Source organism: Pelobates fuscus, chromosome 7 (genome assembly GCF_036172605.1).
Source record: "Pelobates fuscus isolate aPelFus1 chromosome 7, aPelFus1.pri, whole genome shotgun sequence".
In the NCBI taxonomy this organism is placed as follows: domain Eukaryota; kingdom Metazoa; phylum Chordata; class Amphibia; order Anura; family Pelobatidae; genus Pelobates; species Pelobates fuscus.
The window spans coordinates 112,748,971-112,772,391 of NC_086323.1; the positions used below are offsets into that span (position 1 = coordinate 112,748,971).

At 41.3% G+C, this 23,421-nt stretch overlaps 1 protein-coding gene across 1 annotated transcript; it reads left to right on the forward strand.

Annotated features, from left to right (window-relative positions):
* Window positions 1-456: 456 nt before the first annotated feature.
* On the forward strand, window positions 457-21,876 carry EIF3L (eukaryotic translation initiation factor 3 subunit L). The gene is made up of 16 exons (XM_063426427.1): window positions 457-464; window positions 9,072-9,127; window positions 9,680-9,731; window positions 10,721-10,931; window positions 11,049-11,128; window positions 14,185-14,246; window positions 14,793-14,862; window positions 15,652-15,725; window positions 15,889-16,060; window positions 17,460-17,614; window positions 17,771-17,941; window positions 18,176-18,309; window positions 19,381-19,554; window positions 19,646-19,835; window positions 20,387-20,467; window positions 21,388-21,876. The coding sequence occupies exons 2-16, from the start codon at window positions 9,101-9,103 to the stop codon at window positions 21,424-21,426; spliced, it is 1,692 nt and encodes a 563-aa protein (XP_063282497.1). The 5' UTR covers window positions 457-464; window positions 9,072-9,100; the 3' UTR covers window positions 21,427-21,876.
* The last annotated feature ends 1,545 nt before the right edge of the window (window positions 21,877-23,421 follow it).

The window sequence follows — 23,421 nt, forward strand, 5'->3', positions numbered from 1 at the left end:
TAGCTGGATTTAAGGTGTTTACAGTCTCTAAATGCACTCTTGGGTTTTCACACAACATTGCTTGATACTTGGTCATACGGCTGTTACTAAACCAATGATTTCCTTTGTAATCCAACAACGTCTGTACTGCATGTGGGACTCGTACATAAAGTTCTTGACCCAGAGTGAGTTTATCGGCTTCAGCTACTAGCAGGGCGGCTGCAGCTACGGCTCTTAGACAAGGTGGAAGTCCGCTGGCCACTGCATCCAGTTGCTTAGACATGTAGGCAACAGGTCTTTGCCATGATCCCAAGTACTGTGTCAATACTCCCACAGCCATTCTTCTTTGCTCGTGTACATATAAGTAGAATGGTCGTGTGTGATCAGGTAGACCTAATGCTGGGGCACTCATCAAAGCCTTCTTCACATCTTCAAATGCCGTTTGCTGTTCTTGGGTCCATAAGAAGGGGTCGTGCTCTGTACCTTTGATGGCTGCGTACAGAGGTTTTGCCAGTATCGCATAGCTGGGAATCCATATCCTACAGAAGCCTGCTGCCCCCAAGAATTCTCGCACTTGTCTTCTATTCTTGGGTATTGGTATTTGGCAGACAGCTTCTTTTCTCTCTGGCCCCATAATCCTTTGACCTTCAGAGATATGGAATCCCAGATACTTGACAGTTGGCAAACACAACTGAGCCTTCTTCCTGGACACCTTGTATCCTGCCTTCCAGAGAATATGTAGTAGATCGTGCGTTGCTTGCTGACATTTTTCTTTTGTAACTGCTGCTATCAACAAGTCATCTACATATTGTAACAATACACATTCTCCTGGGATAGACTCGAAATCCAGTAGATCTTGACTTAGAGCTGAACCAAATAGGGTAGGTGAATTTTTAAACCCTTGGGGCAGTCTTGTCCAAGTCATTTGGCGTTTTGAGCCCGTTACAGCGTTCTCCCATTGGAAAGCGAAAATACATTGGCTTTCTGCGGCAATTCGGAGGCAAAAGAAGGCATCTTTGAGATCTAAGACTGTGAAGTAAGTAGCCCCGCCCGGAATTAAAGCAAGCAGGTTATATGGATTGGGTACAACTGGATGTATGCTAACAACCGCATCATTGACTGCTCTTAAGTCCTGCACAGGTCGATACTCATCTGTGCCGGGCTTTTGAACAGGCAGCAATGGGGTGTTCCAGGGGGAAGTACAGAATTTTAGGATACCATACCGTATGAACTTATCCAGATAGGATTGGATGTTCTTCTTAGCCTTCTGCGGAATGTGATATTGTCTTAGGCTCACTGGATAAACCCCATGTTTCAGTTCAATTTTTATTGGTGGAATATTGCGGGCCAGTCCTGGTGGGTTGTTCTCTGCCCAAACTCCTGGTATGTTAAACAATGTCTCATCACTCCTAGGGTTTTGGCTAGTCAACACTGTATAAAGTCGCCACTCTTCTTCCTTTGGTACGGATAAAGTCATAATACCTGAAGGTCCATTAAACTTTAAAGATGTTGTTCCATCTGGTAGGAACGTAATCTGCGCTTGTAATTTGGATAGCATATCACGTCCCAGCAATTGGACTGGACATTCAGGCATATAAAGGAATTGGTGTTTTACTACGTGGCCTCCCAATGTACAGAGTCGACTTTTAAGAACCGGTTTTTCAGCACTTCTTCCAGTTGCTCCTATCACAGTAATAGTCCTTCCAGATGGAGGAGCAACTAGATTAGTCACCACTGAATGTTCAGCACCAGTGTCGATCATGAACGCACTCCTTTTCCCCCCTATTGATACATCGACCATAGGCTCCGCTCGACCAAGGGGGATGGAGCCCGGTCGGTATCAATAGTCCTCCATGACAGTGTCAGCCAATCCTACAAAGTCCCTACCTTCTCTATCGCGGGACCTTTGCGCTGCTGGAATATACCTGTCTTCCCTAACACTTCCTCTGTTCCCATTACTCCCTCTATAACCATTACTCCCTCCGGGGCCTCCTCTACCTCTCGCTCTACCTCTAAAGTTTCCGTAGCCTGCCCTGGGTTGGTCTCTCTCGTACTGCTCTCTTTGCGGACATTCGTTCCTCCAATGCCCTTCTTCCTTGCAATACGCGCATTGATCCCTACTCAAAGGCTCCCTACTCCATCTATTATTGCCTCTATCTGGGCCCCGTTTATCTACGCCTGCGATCGCTACCGCTAGCATATCAGCCTTTTTACGCATCTTGCGCTCTTCCTCTTTCTTACTTTCTGTATCCCTGTTCATATAGACCTTATTTGCTACCTCCATTAGTTGGGTGATGGACATACCTGCAAACCCTTCTAACTTTTGTAGCTTGCGCTTAATATCTCCGTATGCTTGGCTGACAAAGGCGGAGTTAACCATTCGGGAATTGTCTGCGTCTTCCGGATTAAAGGGGGTATACAAGCGGTATGCCTCCAATAATCGGTCATAAAAGACACTGGGCGCTTCATCGCTTTTCTGGATCACCTCAACTGTCTTCGACATGTTAATGGCTTTCTTTCCTCCGGCTTTCATGCCAGCAATTATAGCGTCTCTATAGGCTCTGAGTTGAACCATATCAGCACCATTTACGTTCCAATCGGGATCGGTGTTGGGATAGTGTGTCGCGGCCCATGCTGCTGGATTGGCTTGGTTCAAAGCACGGGCTCTATCCTCTAATGCTTTAATGGCTGCTTGATTTATTCTTGTCCTTTCCTCATTGTTAAATAAAGTCATTAGTAACTGCTGGCAATCAGCCCATGTCGGATTATGCGTCTGTACTATTGAGGTGAACAGATCAGTCATAGCTTGTGGTTTCTCAGTATACGAGGAATTATGGGTCTTCCAGTTTAAAAGATCGGTTGTGGTAAATGGGACATATACGAAGACTGGGTCAGCGTGTGCCATTTGACCTGCGGCATCGATATAAGCTGACCCGGGATTCAGACGAAGAGGCATCTGATAGTGCTTTAATTGTTGGGCACCAGTCAACTGTCGGGTTTGGATGGGGCTACGTAGAGAGGCGTCAGTCATGGGTTCCGGTCGGGGAGAGATAGGGTATGGGGATGTGTGAGGTCGGTTTTGGGAAAAGGTCGTAAATAAAACACTTCGAGCCGAGCTAGATGAAGCTTGACCGGAAGTCTGAAGTGGCGCCAAATCAGGATATTCGTTTCTAATGGGGGTGGATTCTGGTTCCGGAAGGGGAGATTTAGTACGAGGGGGGGTGGATCCTGCACTGGAGGAGGAAGCGGAAGTGGATGGGGGTAGTGAGGGAAGGGTTACAGGACTTCCTGCGTTTGCGTCACTTCTTCTTAACGGAAAGTAAGGGGGCGGCAAAGGGATCTCGGACTCAGGGGGCGTGTCCAAAATGGGCCTAACACCAGCCCTAGTGGACGAGCAAGTCCTAGCTACCATGAGGCGACACTGCTCCTCGTGGCATGTCTGGAGCCATTTTGGCGAGTCATTTACGGCCTGTCTCCAACAGTCAATATAAGGAAACTGGCCGTAAAGTTCAGGCCTACCCGATACAGCCACGTGTAAGCGCTGTACCAGAGTTGGATCCAAACTGCCACGTGGCGGCCATGCCGCAACCAAAGTAGGCCACTCCCTAGTGCACAAAGTGACCAAACGTACAGGGGACATCTTAACCCCAAAATCACAAACTTTGAATCCCTTTTTAAAATTCTTAACCATACATCCTAAGGGATCCGGAATCGTTGACTGCGACGCACCCATATTTAACAGTGGAACGTTGTCGACAACGATTACTATACACGCGTACTATTCAACAGTCACACCCGTTTCCTCTGGCAACAGCACCACGTGGTACGGTTACCAAGTGAAACGTACACAATAACAATAAACACTCAGGGAATTCCCGTACACACACAGCTGTTACACCAGTCACTATATAATCAATATTATGCCCTTTGGCGTAACTATACAGTCACCCACGCTATAATTCTCTATATACGAATTACCCGTCTATAACACACCCCAGTAACATCGTCTTTTACAAATAGCGGTTACAGTACGGTTAGCATAGGTCAAAGCACAAGTTAAGGTCACAATACAATTATTAGTGGTTATGGTGTTAAACATGCAATGGACGACAATGATTAGTACTTATTATATAATGTCAGTAAATATACAGGGTTATGGTACCGTGCACTATAATACAGCAACACACTATTAACACTCTCGCTAGACGGCTGAGCTCGCGCTATCTAACAAGATATACACTTTACTAAACAATCGTTAACACATTTACAATTCCCAACTAAACTATTGGCCAGTACCTTGAATGGACTACCTAAAACTATATACACCCGTTTTGGTTAGCCACACTGCCCAATCACCACATATACATAGCGAGCTAGAGATCCGAATTTACACAGGCGCCTCTTAGTCGCACTATACAACGAGCTAGAGATCCGAATTTACACAGGCGCCTCTTAGTCGTACTATCAAAAGTCTAGTGGGTTCCAAATTTACACGCCTTCCCACTTAGCCCAGATAGGATGAGAACTAGCGAACCGAATTTACACAGGCGCCGCTTAGTCTCCCGGTCCCTCCGACCTAGCGAACGTAATATACACCCTAGAACGCTAGTCTAGACAAGACACCGGTGTCCGGCTAGGGCTATCTTACACCAGGACCCCGCCTGACTAACCAAATCAAACGGTCTGACTAAAGAGCGTTCGATCGAGCGGTGCGCCTTCGCTCCTTCCCTCCGACAGAGGGGGCAGATACACAGATTCAAAACCCCTTTGGGCCTACCGCACAATCGGTATACCCCTAGTGGGTCCTGCCGTCTAAAACAGCAGTTATCTTACCTCCTCGTTCCTGAACCTGAGTTCACACTCATCGACGGGGACACCCCAGCACTTCTCACGTAGAGGCCGATGATCTCCTGGACAACAGACCAGTGGCGCCGAGACGAAGGGAGGTCCACGCAGAAGTTCAGGGGTGCAGCCGTAGAGAACGTGGGCAAAGATAGACCGTCTCACGCCTCTGCCTCTCAGCTACCGTTGAACGATGAGCTTCCCGGCCAATGCACCAAATGATACCGGAGAAACTGACGGAAGCCAAGCACAGAGAGATGGACACAGGTTTCTTCAGGAAGGAAGAGATTCTTTATTGGATCACCGATCGGGACTCAGAGGGACTAGCGTCACCAAAATACAGCAAAGTCTGAGTACTGAATACATAGAGTACATTCCTTATATAGCACTGTAGCTCCTCCCACAATTAACTACACCCACACATACCCTTAACCTATTTAATAAATAGAGTCTAAACTCATCCATCCGGTCTAACCACGTGGCTCATCTGATACAAAGGAGAGGGACGCGTAATTCCAGTTCTTACATTCCTGCACCTGGTCAGTACAGTGATAACAGTATCTTAGCTACGTGTAATTAACTAACTGATACTACAAACACATATACATACATATGCCTTGTGGCAATCTTAGCCTGCTAAACTTGTATTTTACTGGAATTACATCACAATATCACCCACTTATTTTTAGCTCCTTTAAAGCTATATAGACATCGCATAAAGGAGAACGGTGAAGGAAGGAAACAAAATAAAAATTGTATATAAAAGCCTTAGAAGAAGCTCAGCTTCAGAGGAGGAGTTACTAGCAGAATATCCTTGCATTTATATTTAACCTTCCTCTTAAAAAGAAAGGTCTTGGGGGCTAACCGGTCGCATGCAGGAGAGGCTCCGGAGAGATCTGGCCTCTTAAGCTACATAACGCAGACTTTCGCACACAAAACGAGCTCACGAGATACCCATGGCTGTGGGAGAGGTAGCGGACCCCGAGATCAGGAGTTCTGGTCCCCTGGAGGAAGCGTGGAGCTTCGAGGGCTGCGGCCTACTCTGGTTTCATCTGTCCACAGAATATTTTTCCAGTACTGCTGTGGAACATCCAGGTGCTCTTGTGCAAACTGTAAACGTGCAGCAATGTTTTGTTTGGACAGCAGTGGCTTCCTCTGTGGTATCCTCTCATGAAATCCATTCTTGTTTAGTGTTTTACGTATTGTAGATTCGCTAACAGGGATGTTAGCATTTGCCAGTGACTTTTGTAAGTCTTTAGCTGACACTCTAGGATTCTTCTTCACCTCATTGAGCAGTCTGCGCTGTGCTCTTGCAGTCATCTTTACAGGACGGCCACTCCTAGGGAGAGTAGCAGCAGTGCTGAACTTTCTCCATTTATAGACAATTTGTCTTACCGTGGACTGATGAACAGCAAGGCTTTTGGAGATACTTTTATAACCCTTTCCAGCTTTATGCAAGTCAACAATTCTTAATCGTAGGTCTTCTGAGAGCTTTTTTTGTGCGAGGCATCATTCACATCAGGCAATGCTTCTTGTGAAAAGCAAACCCAGAACTGGTGTGTGTTTTTTATAGGGCAGGGCAGCTGTAACCAACACCTCCAATCTCATCTCATTGATTGGACTCCGGTTGGCTGACATCTCACTCCAATTAGCTCTTGGAGATGTCATTAGTCTAGGGGTTCACATACTTTTTCCACCTGCACTGTGAATGTTTACATAGTGTGTTCAATAAAAACATGGCAACATTTCATTCTTTGTGTGTTATTAGTTTAAGCAGACTGTGATTGTCTATTGTTGTGACTTAGATGATGATCAGATCACATTTTATGACCAATTTGTGCAGAAATCCATATCATTCCAAAGGGTTCACATACTTTACCTTGCAACTGTATATATATATATAAAACACAACAATTTCTGGCACTCATCCCAAACGAAAATAATCTAGATAGCAACTACCAGGTGCTTCTCTGTGCAGTAATATAAACAGAACAAATTGAGAGCACTCCATGGATTTGGTGAATCAAAAAAAATGTATTAAATAACACGCATATAAATCAACGTTTCGACCGTCTAGCGGTCTTTATCAAGATCTTGATAAAGACCGCTAGACGGTCGAAACGTTGATTTATATGCGTGTTATTTAATACATTTTTTTTGATTCACCAAATCCATGGAGTGCTCTCAATTTGTTCTGTTTATATATATATATATATATATATATATATATATATAAAAACACACATACATACATACACACACTTTTTTTCCCTTTATGTATAATATATTATAAAATAATGAAAGCATTTTATAATATATATATTTAATGCATATATTTGATTACATTATAATTGTATTTTGAGATTTGTGTTTATATCTCAAAGTACACTTATAATGCAATCATATATTTACATTATATATATATATATATATATATAAAATATTATAAAATGCTTTAATTATTTTATAATATATTATACATATGTAATATATTTATTTTATGATTATTAAGTAGTTTTTTTACACATTTTAGCTGCCTGACAGCTCAGACAGTCCCCTGCTAGGTTCTCGGGCAGTCTCCACGGACCGGGATCGCCAGTCCAGGTAAGTCCAGGGCTACTATTTGCAGCAGACGCACCAGGTACGCCCGAGGTCATTAACAACGGTTAAAGGGATACTCTAAGTACCAGGAATACAAAGCTGTATTCCTGGCACTATAGCCGCTCTGCCAACCCCCTCCAAGGTGAATATAGGGTTAAAAACCCTCTATATACTTACCTTATCCCAGCGCCGATCTCCATCGGCACTAGTTAGTGGCTCCCCCTCCACCAACGACAAGAAAGCGCTAATGCGCATGCGTGGCAAATGCCGCATGCACATTAATCCTCCCCATAGGAAAATTATCATTACATTACATTATCATAGTCGCATCTGGCATTAAGTAGGGTCGGATGTGCGCAATGTTTTTGAGATGGAAGCAGCAGGATTTGGCAATTGACTAGACATGAGGGGTGAAGGAGAGGTAACCTAGGAAGCGAGCTTGCGTGGTGCAGCGGATGGTAGCACCATTAATGTGGAAGGAGACAGAAACGGGAGTAGCAACAAATAAGGGAGGAAAGACCAGAAGTTCTGTTTTGGACAAGTTGAGCTTAAGGAAGTGGGCGGTCATCCAGTTAGAATTAGCAGAGAGGCAGTCAGAGACACTAGTCAAGAGAGGACAGGGAGAGATCAGGGGAGGACAGATAGATTTGCGTGTCATCCGCATAGAAGTGATATTGAAACCCAAAAGAGTTGATGAGTTTACCAAGGGAGGCAGTATAGACCAAGGACTGAACCTTGGGGGACATCAACAGAAAAGGGGGGTAGGAGGAGAAACAGAAAAAGAAACACTAAAAGAGCGCTGGGAGAGGAAGGAGGAGCACAAGGAGAGAGCAGTATCTTGTAGACAAGATTATAGAGGATGAGAAGAAGCTGTTGAGGATCAACAGTGTCAAAAGCAGTGTAAAGGTCAAGGAGAATGGGGAGGAGGGAACTGTCGCTGGATGTCCTCATGCAGAGCCGCTGTACTTTTGCCCAGTGTCTAGAGGTCTCAAGCGTCCCTACTTCCATTGGTCGCTGCACTGCCACCCAGTGTCTAGACTCAGGTGTCAAGTGTCCCTATTTTTTTCTCCTTATATCTCTTGACTTGGTTGGAATTTCCAACACAGTCAATATGATTATTTCAGGAAGAATTTGTCTTAATGAAATACTAATTTTTTGCAAGATAAGGGATTTTGTTACTGTGCACCTTTCTAACATGGAAGCCCAGAGAGTCCATGTATTTTTAATATTCTTCTGACTTGTTATCTAGAGAAAGCAACTTGTTCGCAAAAAAAACAACTTTATTCTAATGAGAATTACTCTCTATAGATTATTGCTACCATCATCATGCTCAGCTCTACTGTGCACTGCGTGACATCACATATGCGATAAATAGTGTATGAATGTAGCCCTCTGTCCTGTGCACTGTATTCACTGCCCTATGTGAATAAGCAAAGATGGTATCATTTCCCTACATAGAGCCGCCCGTATGCACGTTTTCTTCGTCGCACTTTATTCAACCAATCATCTATCGCGTAACAAAAAGCTGTAGGGAAGGCACTGTTGTATTGACGACGTTGATTGGATGAAATTTGATTACCGGAACTACGTCATAGAAGTGCGCCGGAAGAGGCTTCCTCTATTTTTCCATCCAGTGTGCGTGTTCTGTAGCTGCTGCTGCCGTTCGTTGTGCGGCACCATGTCTTTCCCCACCGAAGAAATAGAAGTGAGTGCTCAGGGTTACGTTGATATACAGCCTCGTTAATTGAAAGCAATATGTCAGCAACTGGTTTGTGAGTGTAACTGGGTTTGAATGGGTAGCTGAACCGTTGGTGGAGGCAGGGGTGTGGGCCTAACCATCTTCAGAAAACTGGATAAAAGCTCATAGCTGGTGATTGCAGTTGGATAATAACCCACCGTTATCATAATATTACAATTCACAGCAGAAAAAAAAAAGTTTATTCTTTTAAACCAGAGAACACGGAGATTTGGAAAATTAATTGTAATTTTAGACCACAATAACATGGCTAGTAAAACTGCTTAATTGGCAAATGTTTCGAGTTCGGCTAGCATTTAGTATTTTATGCTGATACTCCACAATTCTGTATTTAATAAACTGATCGTGACTTAGTATGTTTTATATGTACTGTAGTATTTATTACGGAGCACTTTTTAATGTTGATTAAAGTAACGTTTACTACATGTTTAATGTTATTTTGCCTACCATATTTTATGTTTAAGGCACTCTATTGCAATTTTTTTCCTTTTTCCTCCCTAGACACCGTATGATCCATACACTTATCAAGCGGCGGAATATGATATGCACACAGGTATGTTCTGCTGACTTACATGTATGAAAGATCAACTAGTGACTCTTTAACCACTTAAGAACCAAACTTCTGCAATAAAAGGGAATCCTGACATGTCATGTATCCTTAAGGGGTTAAAGGGAGACTCTATGCACCAAAACAGCTTAAAACAGCTAGGATTTAGGTTACTTTTGTTTCTCCTCTTTCTGTAACTCACACAGCCTCTGTAGGGTAAAAAATACTTACAGCACATTGTGTTTACTTTAGAAATTATGTCCAGCTCTGTTATTCTCTTAAGGACAAAGCTTTACATGGTTTTTTTTTTTTTTTGTCCACCCTTTTTGTGCACATATTAGACATCTAGCATCTTCACTTGTGCCCCCCCATTCATTCTTTAAAAAAATTCCCCCACCCCTCCCTTTCATAAACTTGCCATGAATTCCCTGTTTTATGTCCCCAATCCACATTACACCCATTGTTTGGTGTACACCCCACACGGCAACTAACTTACCCTATTGTTGCTAAAACAGTTGCACTGGGTTTCTCCATTCCATGCTTGTTCTGGCGCTCGTGCCTTCCATCACCTTACTACGGTGTTCTACATGGCAGCTTGACACGCGACATCCCTGGCGGTTTTTAATGGCACCAGTGACGTCACAGCACTGCCTTTCTAGTAAGAGGACATTTTGCCAACAAAATTTGTTTGCAATGTTGCCTGCATACCCTGGCAATCACGTATACACGTGTGAAGGGGTTAAGGATCGTGCCTTTTGTGACTATCCTGTGAAGCTACAGTGTCATAAGTGACCTGACCAGTTCAGGTTTTACAGTTAGAATTTTGATTTAGTGGTTATATATCTAATTTTGTAGCATTAAAGCAGTTTGTTCAAATTTATCTGCAAAGTTCTACCATTTGTGAAAGTAGATACGCCAGATACTACTTTGTTAGTATTTCTTTGAAGCCATTGTTTCTCATGGCAAATGCATCCTGTTTGTTCATCTTGTTACAGGAGACCCTAAGCAAGACCTGGCATATGAGCGGCAGTATGAACAACAGACTTACCAGGTCATCCCTGAGGTGATCAAAAACTTCATTCAGTACTTTCACAAAACCGTTTCTGATCTGATTGACCAGAAGGTTTATGAGCTACAAGCCAGCAGAGTGTCTAGTGATCTAATCGATCAAAAGGTTTATGAGATTCAAGACATCTATGAAAACAGGTGAGTGCTAGCACCTTGCTTTCCAGAAAGAGGGTTTTTGTTGACAGTCTTATGTTGTGGAAATTAATCACTGCATATAATATATTGTTTTTTTTACCTACTCTTTTCAACCTGCAGTTGGGCAAAGTTGACAGAGCGTTTTTTCAAGAACTCTCCCTGGCCTGAGGCAGAAGCCATTGCCCCCCAAGTAGGAAATGGTGAGTAGATGTGTGTTTTGGAATAAAATTGTCTGTTTTGCAGTGTTATTGAGAATAATTTTATGTTGTAAATAGGATATGTGGGACACCAACCTTTCCTGAATGGTCTGTGTTTGCAATTTCTAAATTGTGGGGAGCCCTGAATCTCAGCTGTGGCTGTTAGTGCTTGGACCATACGTTCCAGCAGACAGTCTGATAACGGTTTCCAATTGAGCCCAGACACTGTGTGGATCTTTTTTTATTTTTTAATAATTTTTACACTCTCACTTGGAAATAACTTTCAGTTTCAGTCTTTTGATGGGGTGCATTGTCCAGACAGGAGAACATACCACAGCAATATAAATATCTAAATAGCTTATATAATTACACCTGAGCTCCTGACATTGTCCTGAAGTGGGTTTGTTACAAGATCAACTAGTGGTTGATCGTGTTCTTAAATATGCAAAACTGTCTGTTTGCTTCCTGATATGGTTTCTTTTCCATATTATTTACTTGTCAGTACTCCCGTGTCTTATAGAGTGTTTTTTATTTTATTTTAAATTCTTTATTTTAGTCACTCAGCAGATTATATAAAGCAGTCGTTACAGTACAAAATGCGGGCTAGTGCCCATAACGTTCTCATGCATGTACAAAAGCAGTGATACTTGGTTTGGTGCAGTGATCTGCCGAGTTTTTTTTTTTTTTTTTTGATAAGAGGTAACATGACATAATATGCAAACAATAATGCAAAGAAGACCCCTTGGCTCATATATATGAAACAATCGAGAAGCTTAAGGTGACTATAGTTCGAACAAGTGAGGTGTATATTGCTGGTATTACATTTGTTTAAGTACAAATATGAGATGGGTATGCCGCTAAGGTCTATGCTATAAAAACATTTAAGGAGTGCAGTTGCTTATAGTGCTTAACCTAAGAGTTTAAAAAGGTTATACTTGCTGATAACATGCAGCGATATGAACAGTAACATAAACATCAGGAGTTGGCATAAAACATAGGTTGTGTTTATAAACAGACTGCTTAACTATAAGCGCCTGGATAGGACATGAAAACATTGTTTAGCAATGAAAAATGAGCCCCTATACTAGGTATATAACTTAAGTTTAGTATCTGGCCGGGCTGACATAACGTATGATTACATAGCGTGCGTGTATAGTAAGTGGGGTAGGCATTGCCAGAGTCTGGCACATGAGCCCTTCTCAGGAAAAGTGCCAAACTCGGTGGAAAGAAATAACTAGTCTAATGAGCAAGGGTAAGATTTTGTGGGCGTTGGGGTGTCTGAGTGTGCCCTATACCAGGTAGTTGTCTTGGTAGACGCCTGGGAGTAAGTGTCAAGTCGGCCTAAGCGTATGGCATAGGGGAGTCTTATATCGAGACCGCCGGTGGGCGATTATGTTGGTCGGTATGACAGCGGTGGTCGCTGTGAGTGGGTGATTTTGCGCCTGGCTATGTTATTATTCTCGGCGTGTCGGGCTGAGCTGGGGTCAGGCAGGGGGAGGTGATGGGCCGTGGTCTATGTACCTTCTATTTGTGTAGTAGGTCACTACCTGTAACATGTGTTGGCATTCTGAGGTAGCACAAAGTAAATACATTCCCTACCATACAGGATAAGTAAAATCGAAAGAAAAAGTAAGAAAAGTCAACAGGAAAAGTTTTGAGGCAGTTCGTCTTTCAGTCTTTGGGGTATTCCGCCTCGGTACCAGCTGGTAACGGTTGTCAGACTGCTTCAAGTGGTTCCCGCCGTGGTCGGGACTTTTGTGGGAGTGCGTGGGACGAAAGGAGTCACTCTTTCAGGGTTCCATTGATGCGATGGCCCACTTGTGCCCGCCGTATCAGCCGTGTGTAAGGAGTCGTGCGGTAGTCCTAAGATGGGCATCAGAGCTGCCGCTTCTTGTATGTCGTGAATCTCATGCTTGTCAGACCCATGTAGTATCTGCAGTTTTCTGGCCTGTAGCCATCTATATCTCAGTCCTTTCTTCTGTAAGAGCGTCGTAAGTGGCTTAAGCGATCTCCTCCAGGCTAACGTGCCCCCTGTGAGGTCGGCATAGAAGGTTAATTCCATCGTTTCGAATTTGTAGGGTGAGCAGTCCCTGGTCGCTGCTGCAACAGCTAGTTTGTCTGCGTGGTTCTGGAATCTGATTATTAGGTCGCGTGGAGCTGTGCTTGGTGCTTGGGCCGGTTTTGGAGCCCGAAAGAAGCCGTCCAGTTGGACATTTCTGGCCTGTTTTGGTTGCAGCAGGGCTGCTAGGAGGCGTCTCAAAACGTGTGGCAGTTCAGTAGTTGGAACATCTTCAGGGACACCTCGTACTTTCAGGTTATTAGCCCGGCGTGCATCTTCCAAGGCCGCAAAGCGGCGTTCATGTGCCGCGTTCTTGCTTTGTAGCTCTAGGACCTGTTGTTGGAGCGTTGTGATGTGGTCTGAGCTGGCTCTGGTAGTAATTTCCAGTGCGCTCATACGGCCAGTCAGGCCTTGTATGTCGGCCCGGAGCGAGGCTACGTCTGACTGGAGCGTCTTGCAAGTCTGTGAGGACCGATTTTAAAACCGCAGTGGTGACTGGTGAGTCGTCTCGTTTCTGGGCTATTGATGCCTGCTGCTGTGCTAGGTAGAGGTCGGCCACATCTCCCTCTGAGGAGAAATCATCCGATAGTTCGGAGTATGTGTCCGGGTGAGCGGCCATTTTGGGCCCTGCGGCCTCGCGTGTCTGCCTTAGGAGCTCGGCCCTTGTCTCGGCTTATCTGGTTTCAATTTTTTCGTTTTTCGCCCCATCTTGGTCACTGGGCTCTGCTCGTTATGGGTAGAGCCCCAAATCGTAAGTTTGATGCCCGAAATTGGTATGCTTTTGGGCAAATTTGCAGGAGCTCTCGTGCCATGCGTCCACTCCGCTCGGTTGCTAAGCCACGCCCCCATAGTGTTTTTTATATGTATTTTTTGTTTTTCTTGGTAGATACTTTGTCCTTGGACCTTTTTAAGGAAACTATATTAAATATGCAAGTTCCTTTTTAGGAGTACTGTATGAATGAGACCTAGCAGTTAAACTCTTTTGCCTTCGTAATTTCAGATGCTGTGTTCCTGATTCTGTACAAAGAACTGTATTACAGACACATATACGCCAAAGTCAGTGTAAGTATCTGCAGGAGTAGATTGTGCTCTATAGCCTACTATAATCTATATTGGAGGCTAGCCCGAGTAACACACATTCTTATTAAAAGATTTATAAAAAGTTATGTAAATGTGTGGTTTACTCAGTAGTAGTTTGGTAGCTAGTTAAGTGCATTTATCTCTGTGAGAGTTTTATACAATTTGAGTTATCTTGGTTCCAAACAAAGGGACTCTGATTGCTTGGCAAACATACTGTCAATGGATTTTGTATTGCACTCCACAGATGGTAATGAAGTTTGAGTTTGGACTCTTTGAAAGTTTGTCGCTTTCCCGTAAAAGCATTTTTTAAAGTAATTCTTTCAAACGTGGATTATTAAAGTGAATATTCAGAGACTGGTACTTAAATTGCATTTTATGCACAACATAGTGTCTGGACAAGTTGGTGGTTCCTGAGTAATTACGAAGACTTCTTAAGTGTTCAATAGTTCTGTACAAATAACATGCCGAGGAAGATAAAGTGCTACAGAATTGGTTAACATTGGCATCTTTCCTCTGATTACTTTATAGGGCGGACCAACGCTGGAGCAACGATTTGAATCTTATTACAACTACTGCAACCTTTTCAATTACATTCTCAGTAAGTGTACAAGACTGACATTTGCATGTTCACTTTGTTAAAGGAGCACTATAGTGCCAGGAAAACAAACCAGTTTTCCAAGCACTATAGGATTACTAGGTCCCCCCCCTCTCCCGCTGGGCTGAAGGGGTTAAAACGGCTTCAGACACTTACCTTAATCCAGCGTCTGGCTCCCTCAGCGCTGGTGACCTCTCCTTCCACTGCTGACGTCAGCTCCCGACTGGAGCTGAATGCGCATGTGTGGCCAGAGCCGTGCGCACATTCAAAATTATTTAATGCTTTCCTATGGGGATCTGAACTTGCACTGCCTGAGTTCAATGCGATTTTCATACTGAGAATCGCGGAAGCGTCCTCTAGTGGCTGGAAGGGAGACAGCTACTAGAGGCTGGATTAACCCTGCAGTGTAAACATAGCAGTTTCTCTGAAACGGTTTTCAGCTGCAGGGTTAAAACTGGGGGGACCTGGCACTCGGACCACTTCATTGAGCTGAAGTGGTCTGAGTGCCTATAGTGGTCCTTTAATGTGTGTATGTATACTTGTTTACAAAAATAGAGTAGCTCTGAGTCTGTACATGACTCTGATAAATGTAGTTTATTTTCAGAGGTAATATTTAAGTGTATTGATGTATACTCATAAACAGTTACACTAGTATCACAATTATCAGCTAGAGTGTGACTTCAGGCCAACACCATTTTTATTAATTAAATGCTGGGTGCAGTGTATCTAATATGTAAGAATGTACGTGATCTATTATATGTCACGGCTTAATAATCTTATTTTGTACTTTAGATGCAGATGGTCCTGCTCCACTGGAACTTCCAAACCAATGGCTTTGGGATATAATTGATGAATTTATATATCAGGTATTGTTAAAACATTTTGTTCCTCTTATTTTGCCATCTCATCAAAGTACCTCACATGCCTATTTGTCTTCAGTCTTCTAGTTTGAAAATTAAATGTTTTGCTTATAGCATTATTTCAATTTTCTTCTAAAATAAATATATTTTCCCTACTTCATTGCCACAGTTCCAGTCTTTCAGTCAGTATCGATGCAAAACAGCCAAGAAGTCAGAAGAGGAGATTGAGTTTTTGCGTTCCAACCCAAAAATCTGGAACGTGCATAGTGTTCTGAATGTTTTGCATTCCTTGGTGGACAAATCCAACATTAATCGTCAGCTAGAGGTTTACACAAGTGGAGGTGAGACTATTTCTTTGTATACATTCTAGGTTTCCTGTTTTTACAAATGTCCCAGTCCACTTACCTGTGATTATGGTGTTCTATGGGAACAATGTTAGAAATTTTAAGAATTTGAGGATGGATAGTACACTTGACTGTGATCTGTAGGTCTGTATTCTATCATGCCGCTCCTTAAGTGATGCTATAAGTTCTGATTTATTTACTTATTTTAAGAGGTCTTGTAAAACTGTAAATTTAAAATACCGGTATCTAAATATTGATGTCTTATGCTGCTGATTATTTGCATGTGTACTTTGCTCTCACTGGAGAGACTTTATACCTAGGCAACATTTGGCCCTTCGGATGCTGTGGACTACATCATAATGCTGGCAAAACATATGGGGAGATGTAGTCCACAACATCTGAAATGCCAAACATTGCTTACCCCTGCTCTATACCAATGCTAAATGGAAAGGTCATGTGAATAAGCGAATAGTTTTATATTAGATTGTTAAACTATTTCTTTTGGTGTATGAGTAGTCTGTTTTTTTTTTTTTTGTTTTTTTTTTTATAAAGCACAAGCAGTTCATTGTAGTACCTTCTATTGTACAATGCCATGGAAGATGACACCTGAAAAAGATTACATGCATTAACATATGCATACAGATACATAGGAGTGCAGAAGAGTCCTGATTTTGCGGGTTATAGGGTCATTGGGCTGTTTTTGTTTGTGAATATAGCACTGTGTGGAAAGATTCATTGTAAAGATCAGTGACGAATACGAACTGGGTGATGAAATGGACCACTTTGAATAAGCAGTTTTGGATTATGACTTGGAATTCCATGCTGGATGTAATGAGGGGGATTGTTGGTGGGGCTTCTAGAACAGGATACCAAACATTTAATAAGTAACAGTGTATTTACTAAAGTCTGAATTAAAAGCGAATTAGAAATTTACAGTGTAGCCAAAATGAAAGCATAGCTGACTTGGAGAGTTTTTCCAGTTTCACCATTTTGACCTTAAATTTTAAATTCAATTAGAATTTTTGCTTGAGTGAATAACTCTGTAAATCTAGCTACGGTGTTCTTGATGAATATAAGGGGGTCTAGGGATTTGTCTGTAATGAATCACTGGGCTCAGGAATTAGTGAGCTTGTGATTTTCTATAGTATCTTTGCACATTAAGATAAATAGGATGATTGCTCAAATTCATGTGACTGTAGTCTACCTTGCATGATTAACTTATTTGAATAATTATTAGACATTTCTTAGTGCCAAATATTTTTATAGTGTCTAACTACTAGTAACGTACTTACTGCAAAAGCATGGTGATTTGGTTTATCCGGGATCCACTATTGTTTGACATTTTTGCATATAAGAAAGTTATAGTTGCATGTTTTTTGATAATTCTTTGTTTTAGGTGACCCTGAGAGTGTGGCTGGAGAGTATGGACGACACTCTCTCTACAAAATGCTTGGATACTTCAGCCTGGTTGGACTTTTGCGTCTTCATTCGTTACTTGGTGATTATTACCAAGCTATCAAGGTCTTGGAGAACATAGAACTCAACAAGAAGGTATGTGTTTTACATGCTAGATTTTTGTAGCTGCTCTGCTCTTCTACAGCTGTTTGCTCATTTCAAATGTGATCTCCTTTCTGATGGTCTTCTATCAGATGCATTGTGACTACTCTACAACCCCTATCTAAATGGAATTACATTCTACCCCTACAGAGCATGTACTCTCGAGTTCCAGAGTGCCAGGTCACTACATATTACTATGTGGGCTTTGCATACCTTATGATGCGAAGATATCAGGATGCTATTCGAGTGTTTGCCAACATTTTGCTGTATATCCAAAGGACGAAGAGCATGTTTCAGAGGACTACATACAAGTACGAAATGGTAAGACATCTTAATTGTTTCTTCTATTGAATACTACTTTACCAACCTTAACTCTGTTTTATGAATGAGTGGCAAGAGAGAACTTATCTCATTTACTTTGTCTTGCTGTTCTTTTTTTCTTTTCTTTTTTTCACTCTGAACGTTCTTTACCCTCATTTGTCATATCACTGTTTGTTTTCCCTTTACTGTGTCAGTCTTCCACTTACGTGTAGTTTGTCTCTTGATTTATTACAGATAAACAAGCAGAATGAGCAGATGCATGCCCTTCTGGCCATTGCACTAACCATGTACCCAATGCGAATTGATGAAAGTATCCACACTCAGCTTAGAGAGAAATATGGCGACAAGATGCTGCGCATGCAGAAAGGGTAAGGAATCAATGCAGTGAAGAAAAGGTTTGCTAATCTAAGGGTTATGTTTTTTTTTGGATACTGTGGATACTGTCAAAGGAATCATCCATGAAATATCTGTAAACCTTTCATAATCCTAATCTCCTAACCCACACACTCACAGAACACAAAGTGATGTCTGTTTAGATGTGAAAAAAATCAAATCCGATAGACTACATACTTTTGGCTCTTAACTATGGTATAGAAAAATAATGTGCCCAATACTTACAGGTTCACATTATTTACGATATCTCCTTAAACCATGAATATTTCATGGATTAAACAAAAAGAGAGAGAGAAATGGTATACATAATTACTTTGGAAGTAGTTACTAAAATACCAGTGCTGCTTGCCAGGTCTGTGAGTGTTACACCCACCACTTACTACAGCGTATATCCCACTTCACTTATGACACCAGCATCCGAGTCCAAAAGAGAATGACATTTGGCCCACAGTTCCTTTTCTCTCTTACAAATCCATATAATGAATTTGCTGTAATATTTGGCAATTGCAAAAAAATTTTATTTTATTTTTTGCATTTCTTATTCCTTTCCCATCCGTTCCATTGTAGACATGATATTGCATCATCTTATTTACAATTATTCAAATATTTTGCATTTAGCTACACCTTTTCTAGTTTTGAACTTGCTTTTTCGTTTTTGTTGTAATTTGTACATACTGAGAAGGGTGTCAATAGCATTGCGTCTCCAATCAATTGCATTAAGAGAAGCATTTGATTGAAGAACTGAGGCTGTCACTGTCTTCTTTACTAGAGTTGTGTTTTAACCCTGGAATGAAAACGTGGTTTCTATAAAATGGCAATGTTGTTTCATTCCATGGTTAAAACGACGGGACCACTGCACTCAGATTTAAGTGGATTAAGTGCCTTTTAGTTTATGCCTCATACATTCCAATATTTGTCTTAAAATACAAACCTTTGAGTAACCTCTGCACTGTTTGGATTAATCTGGCCAAATAGTCAGTGAACGTTGTACAAATTGGAGGTGCTTTAAAAAATCTAGATGTTTATATGCTTTTTGTTTTATACAGAGATGCTCAAATCTACGAGGAGCTTTACAATTATGCCTGTCCTAAATTCTTATCACCGGTGGTTCCCAATTATGATAATGTTCACCCAAACTACCACAAGGAGCCATACTTGCAGCAGCTCAAAGTTTTTCTAGATGAGGTACAACAACAAGCCCAGCTCTCCACCATCCGCAGGTCAGTTTCCATGCTAATTACCTTCACAATGTTCCAGCAGCTTCCTTTGTGCATGACACTTATTTGGTCTAATTTCACTTTTGTACTCTAGTTTCCTAAAACTCTACACAACTATGCCAGTAGCTAAATTAGCTGGGTTCTTGGACTTGCCGGAGCAGGAGTTCCGTATTCAACTTCTGGTCTTCAAACATAAGATGAAAAATCTAGTATGGACCAGTGGCATCTCTGCATTGGAGGGAGAATTTCAGTCTGCTTCCGAAGTAGATTTCTACATTGATAAGGTTAGTTATCTAGAGTTTACCAATTGCAAAAATAACGGAATACTTAGTAATTTGTTCACTATGCATCAGGTTTGTTGAATTGGAACCTATTCTCAAGAGTAGACCTAGAAGGTAGTGTTGAGGAAAGATCTAACTCCATTTTTAACAAATGTTTGCAAGTCTGTTCTCCTCTCAATTCCGTTACAAAAAAAAAAAAATCTTGGTTATTAGAAAATTGTTTATTTAGGCATAACAAGATAGGCCATCAATCACCAACTATATTAAAATGTGAGTTTGCTTGTAAAGCATATGATTTATTACTTGACCATGCATGCCAGTGAGTGTTTGCTTGTAGGGCATATGATGTATTACTTGACCATGCATGCCAGGGTATATGTAGAAGAAACTGTTAACTGGTAGGTACAAATCCTTTATACAGTGGGCAGGAAAAAAAAAATTTGCACAAAAGAAATTACATTTGATGTTCTAGACTTATAAATCTGATACAGCTTGTAGGAGTCGGTACTAGTCTATTTTTCATGCTCCGCTAATATGCACACTCTTTTTTCTAGGACATGATTCATATTGCTGATACCAAAGTTGCTCGACGATATGGAGATTTCTTTATACGACAAATCCATAAATTTGAAGAAGTGAGTATTCTGTAATTTGGTGTTTGGGAGGGGGCTAAGAAAAGGCAGTGTTTACATTGCCCCTAGGGACACCTCCAAGTGGCCACTCCTTAGATGGCTTCTGGAGGGGCTTGCTGCCCTGCTGTTCAGCAGCCCCACGCTCTGCATGGAGACGCTGAATATTCCTCATAGAGTTGCATCTCTATGAGGAGGTCCTGATTGGCCAGAACGGCATTTGGCTCCACCCCATGCCGATTTTGGCCAATCCAGTGCTTTCCCTATGGGATAGCATTGGATTGGCTAAAAATCTGCAGTTTTGATGTCACAAAGGGGTCGGAGCCAAGACCGGCAGACTAGCGCAGCGCTGGAAATAGTGTTTTTTTTTTTAAACTTTTTTATATGACAGGCTTTCTGTGCAAGACTAAAGTGGGGAAGACAAGAAATAGTCTTAGTATTTCTAATTTGTTTTGTTTGGGGGGGAATTTACATATACGTCATTTAAAATATATTTATTTTTAAAAATTATTGAAAGGGTTATTATATTTTTTAAATAAATAAAATAAATCATTTTGAGGTGACTGTTGTCCTTTTAAGTATGCAAAAAGTGAGTAAATGCTATGTTTATTGCTTTGATAGAGCAGTTATGCTTGTTTTAGCTTGGTGTGACAAGTTCACTTTAATTTCTAAAGAATACTATCCTCTGTTCTGCTGCAGTATTTGCTTACATTGCAGAGCTGTTACTTCCTGGTTGCCAAGTAACAGCTCGGTGTAAAGAGGACAGTATTGTAAAGTTTCTCCTTATCCTTTTTTTTTTTTTTTTTTTTTTTTTGTGTACTAAGAGTTTGATAAAGAAGGGAGGAAGTGAGAATTTTTTTTATAAGATAAGGGGCAAAGCTGTGTTATGTTGAGTGTTTAACATATTGTTTTCTTCTATTGCACAGTTGAACAAGACCTTGAAAAAGATGAGTCAGAAACCCTGAAGGTGTCAGTTTGTTAAAAAAATAAATACAAAAATGACAGTTCTACAGAGCTTATGCCAAGAAGTTTAAAAGCCTTTTAATAAAAATGAGTACAATAGAACATTGTACTATGTCCAGTGTTGGTGTTTCCATTCTCAAATGACCTAATTGCGCCGGTGACATATACTTTTTGACCATTTGGCTACTGCAGTAATGTTGTAGCTTAGCCACTTGTACAAGAAATGGGGAAACTTTGGAAGAAGACTTCAGATGGCGTTCTACAAAACATGAAGCATTCTGTTTTTAAATGGGTGTATTATGAGTTGATTGGCTTTTTTTTTTTTTTTTGCTGATTAAACAAGCAACTGTCATTTGTTTTATTTCCATCTATGTGTTCTTTAGTTACCTGAAATAATGTGCTTGTACTTTATTCTGATTGGCTGAAAACCCTTAATAGACTAGCTTTAGTTCAGCTTGGTTATTACATTCTTCCTCTAAAATTAAGGAACTACCTGCATCCTCTTATGTAAATGTAAAGCACCAATGTTCATTATGTTAATAACCTTTTCTAGAAGGAAAATAATTCTGCAAGAAACAGTTGAGATTACGTCAACTAGAATCTGGTTTTAATTAGCAGGACGCTAATAACCAGGAGATCATTTCTACTTGCCACAAATGACTGAAAGTTATCATTGGTGATCTTGCCTAGATATTGGATATTCTGTTTACCATCAGTTAAACAGAACGTACTCCATTTGGAAGGGAGCTATGTAATCATTACATCTGCCTGGTGGCTTGCCTCTATAAACTCTATATATTGCGTTATGTTATAACCCCCAACATACCACACCAGACTATAAAGTGAGAACATAAGACCCCTACGTAGCATTTACATGGAAATCTAGTGCAATAAGGTAAATATCAGTTGGTGCTTTCCCCTTCTACAATGTTTAAAACTCACAAAATGGGTTTATGTAAAACATGCCCCTGGCAGGTCCATGCTTAACCCTTTTAAGAGTTTTGTTTTAGCCTACAGTACTAGCCCTTCCTTAAAATGTACTTGCGACTGCAAGCCTGGAGGGTCCATGCGACACTCACCAGGGATGACTTTCTATCTCCATGGTTACATTTTTGGTGGAAATGTTGAGTCCTTCGTGTAGTGAAGTTTCTGTTCTTGTATGATATGCACAAAGAATTGCTCATTAGTTAACAGTAGGTGGGCACTAGTGTGTGGCACTGCCCTAGGTTTAAAAAAAACTAAATTAAAAAATTGCCTAATATTTATTTTGTGTTTAATGATGTGGCATAATAATCTGGCATCATGCAGCAGTAGACCAAGAGGTTCAAGTGAAAAGTGCTATTATGCGCTCTGTGGCTGCTTCATAACTGGTGTGATACCTCCACAGTGAGCAAGTGTGACCCAACCTCATAATGATTTAAAAAAAAAAAAAAAAACACACACACACAATGCTACTCCATAACTTACATCCATCTGTGGCTCAACAACTCCTAGGAGAACACCTTTGCTGATTGCGGCATTAAACACTCTTATTGCTGAGCCACTAGTCTTTATGGCTATTATGATTACAGTATCCTGCCCACATCAGGAGTGTCTGAATATGCAGAAAGAACAAACGATTGGGGTACGTAGATATTACAGTGTAAGAAACTAAATGCTTAGAGCAGGGGTTCCCAATCCAGTCCTCAAGTACCCCATACTAGTCCAGGATTTTGGGATTACCCTGTTGTGTCTAAAAATGTGTTTTTTCTTCTTAAAACCCCTTCCACACAACTGGGTAATCCCTAAATCCTGCACTGTTAGGGGGTTCTTAGGACTGGGTTGGGAACCAATGTCTAGATGTACAAGTGTCATGAAGAACTACATGCATTGTCTTCTGTTCAGAGATTTTTATTACTCTACAAACTGCTACATGATAAGAGGACTTGATCCAAATTTAGAAAGGGTTGGTTTCTTTGACTGTTCTTTATTTAAAGAGGACGTGACTTGCCTGATAT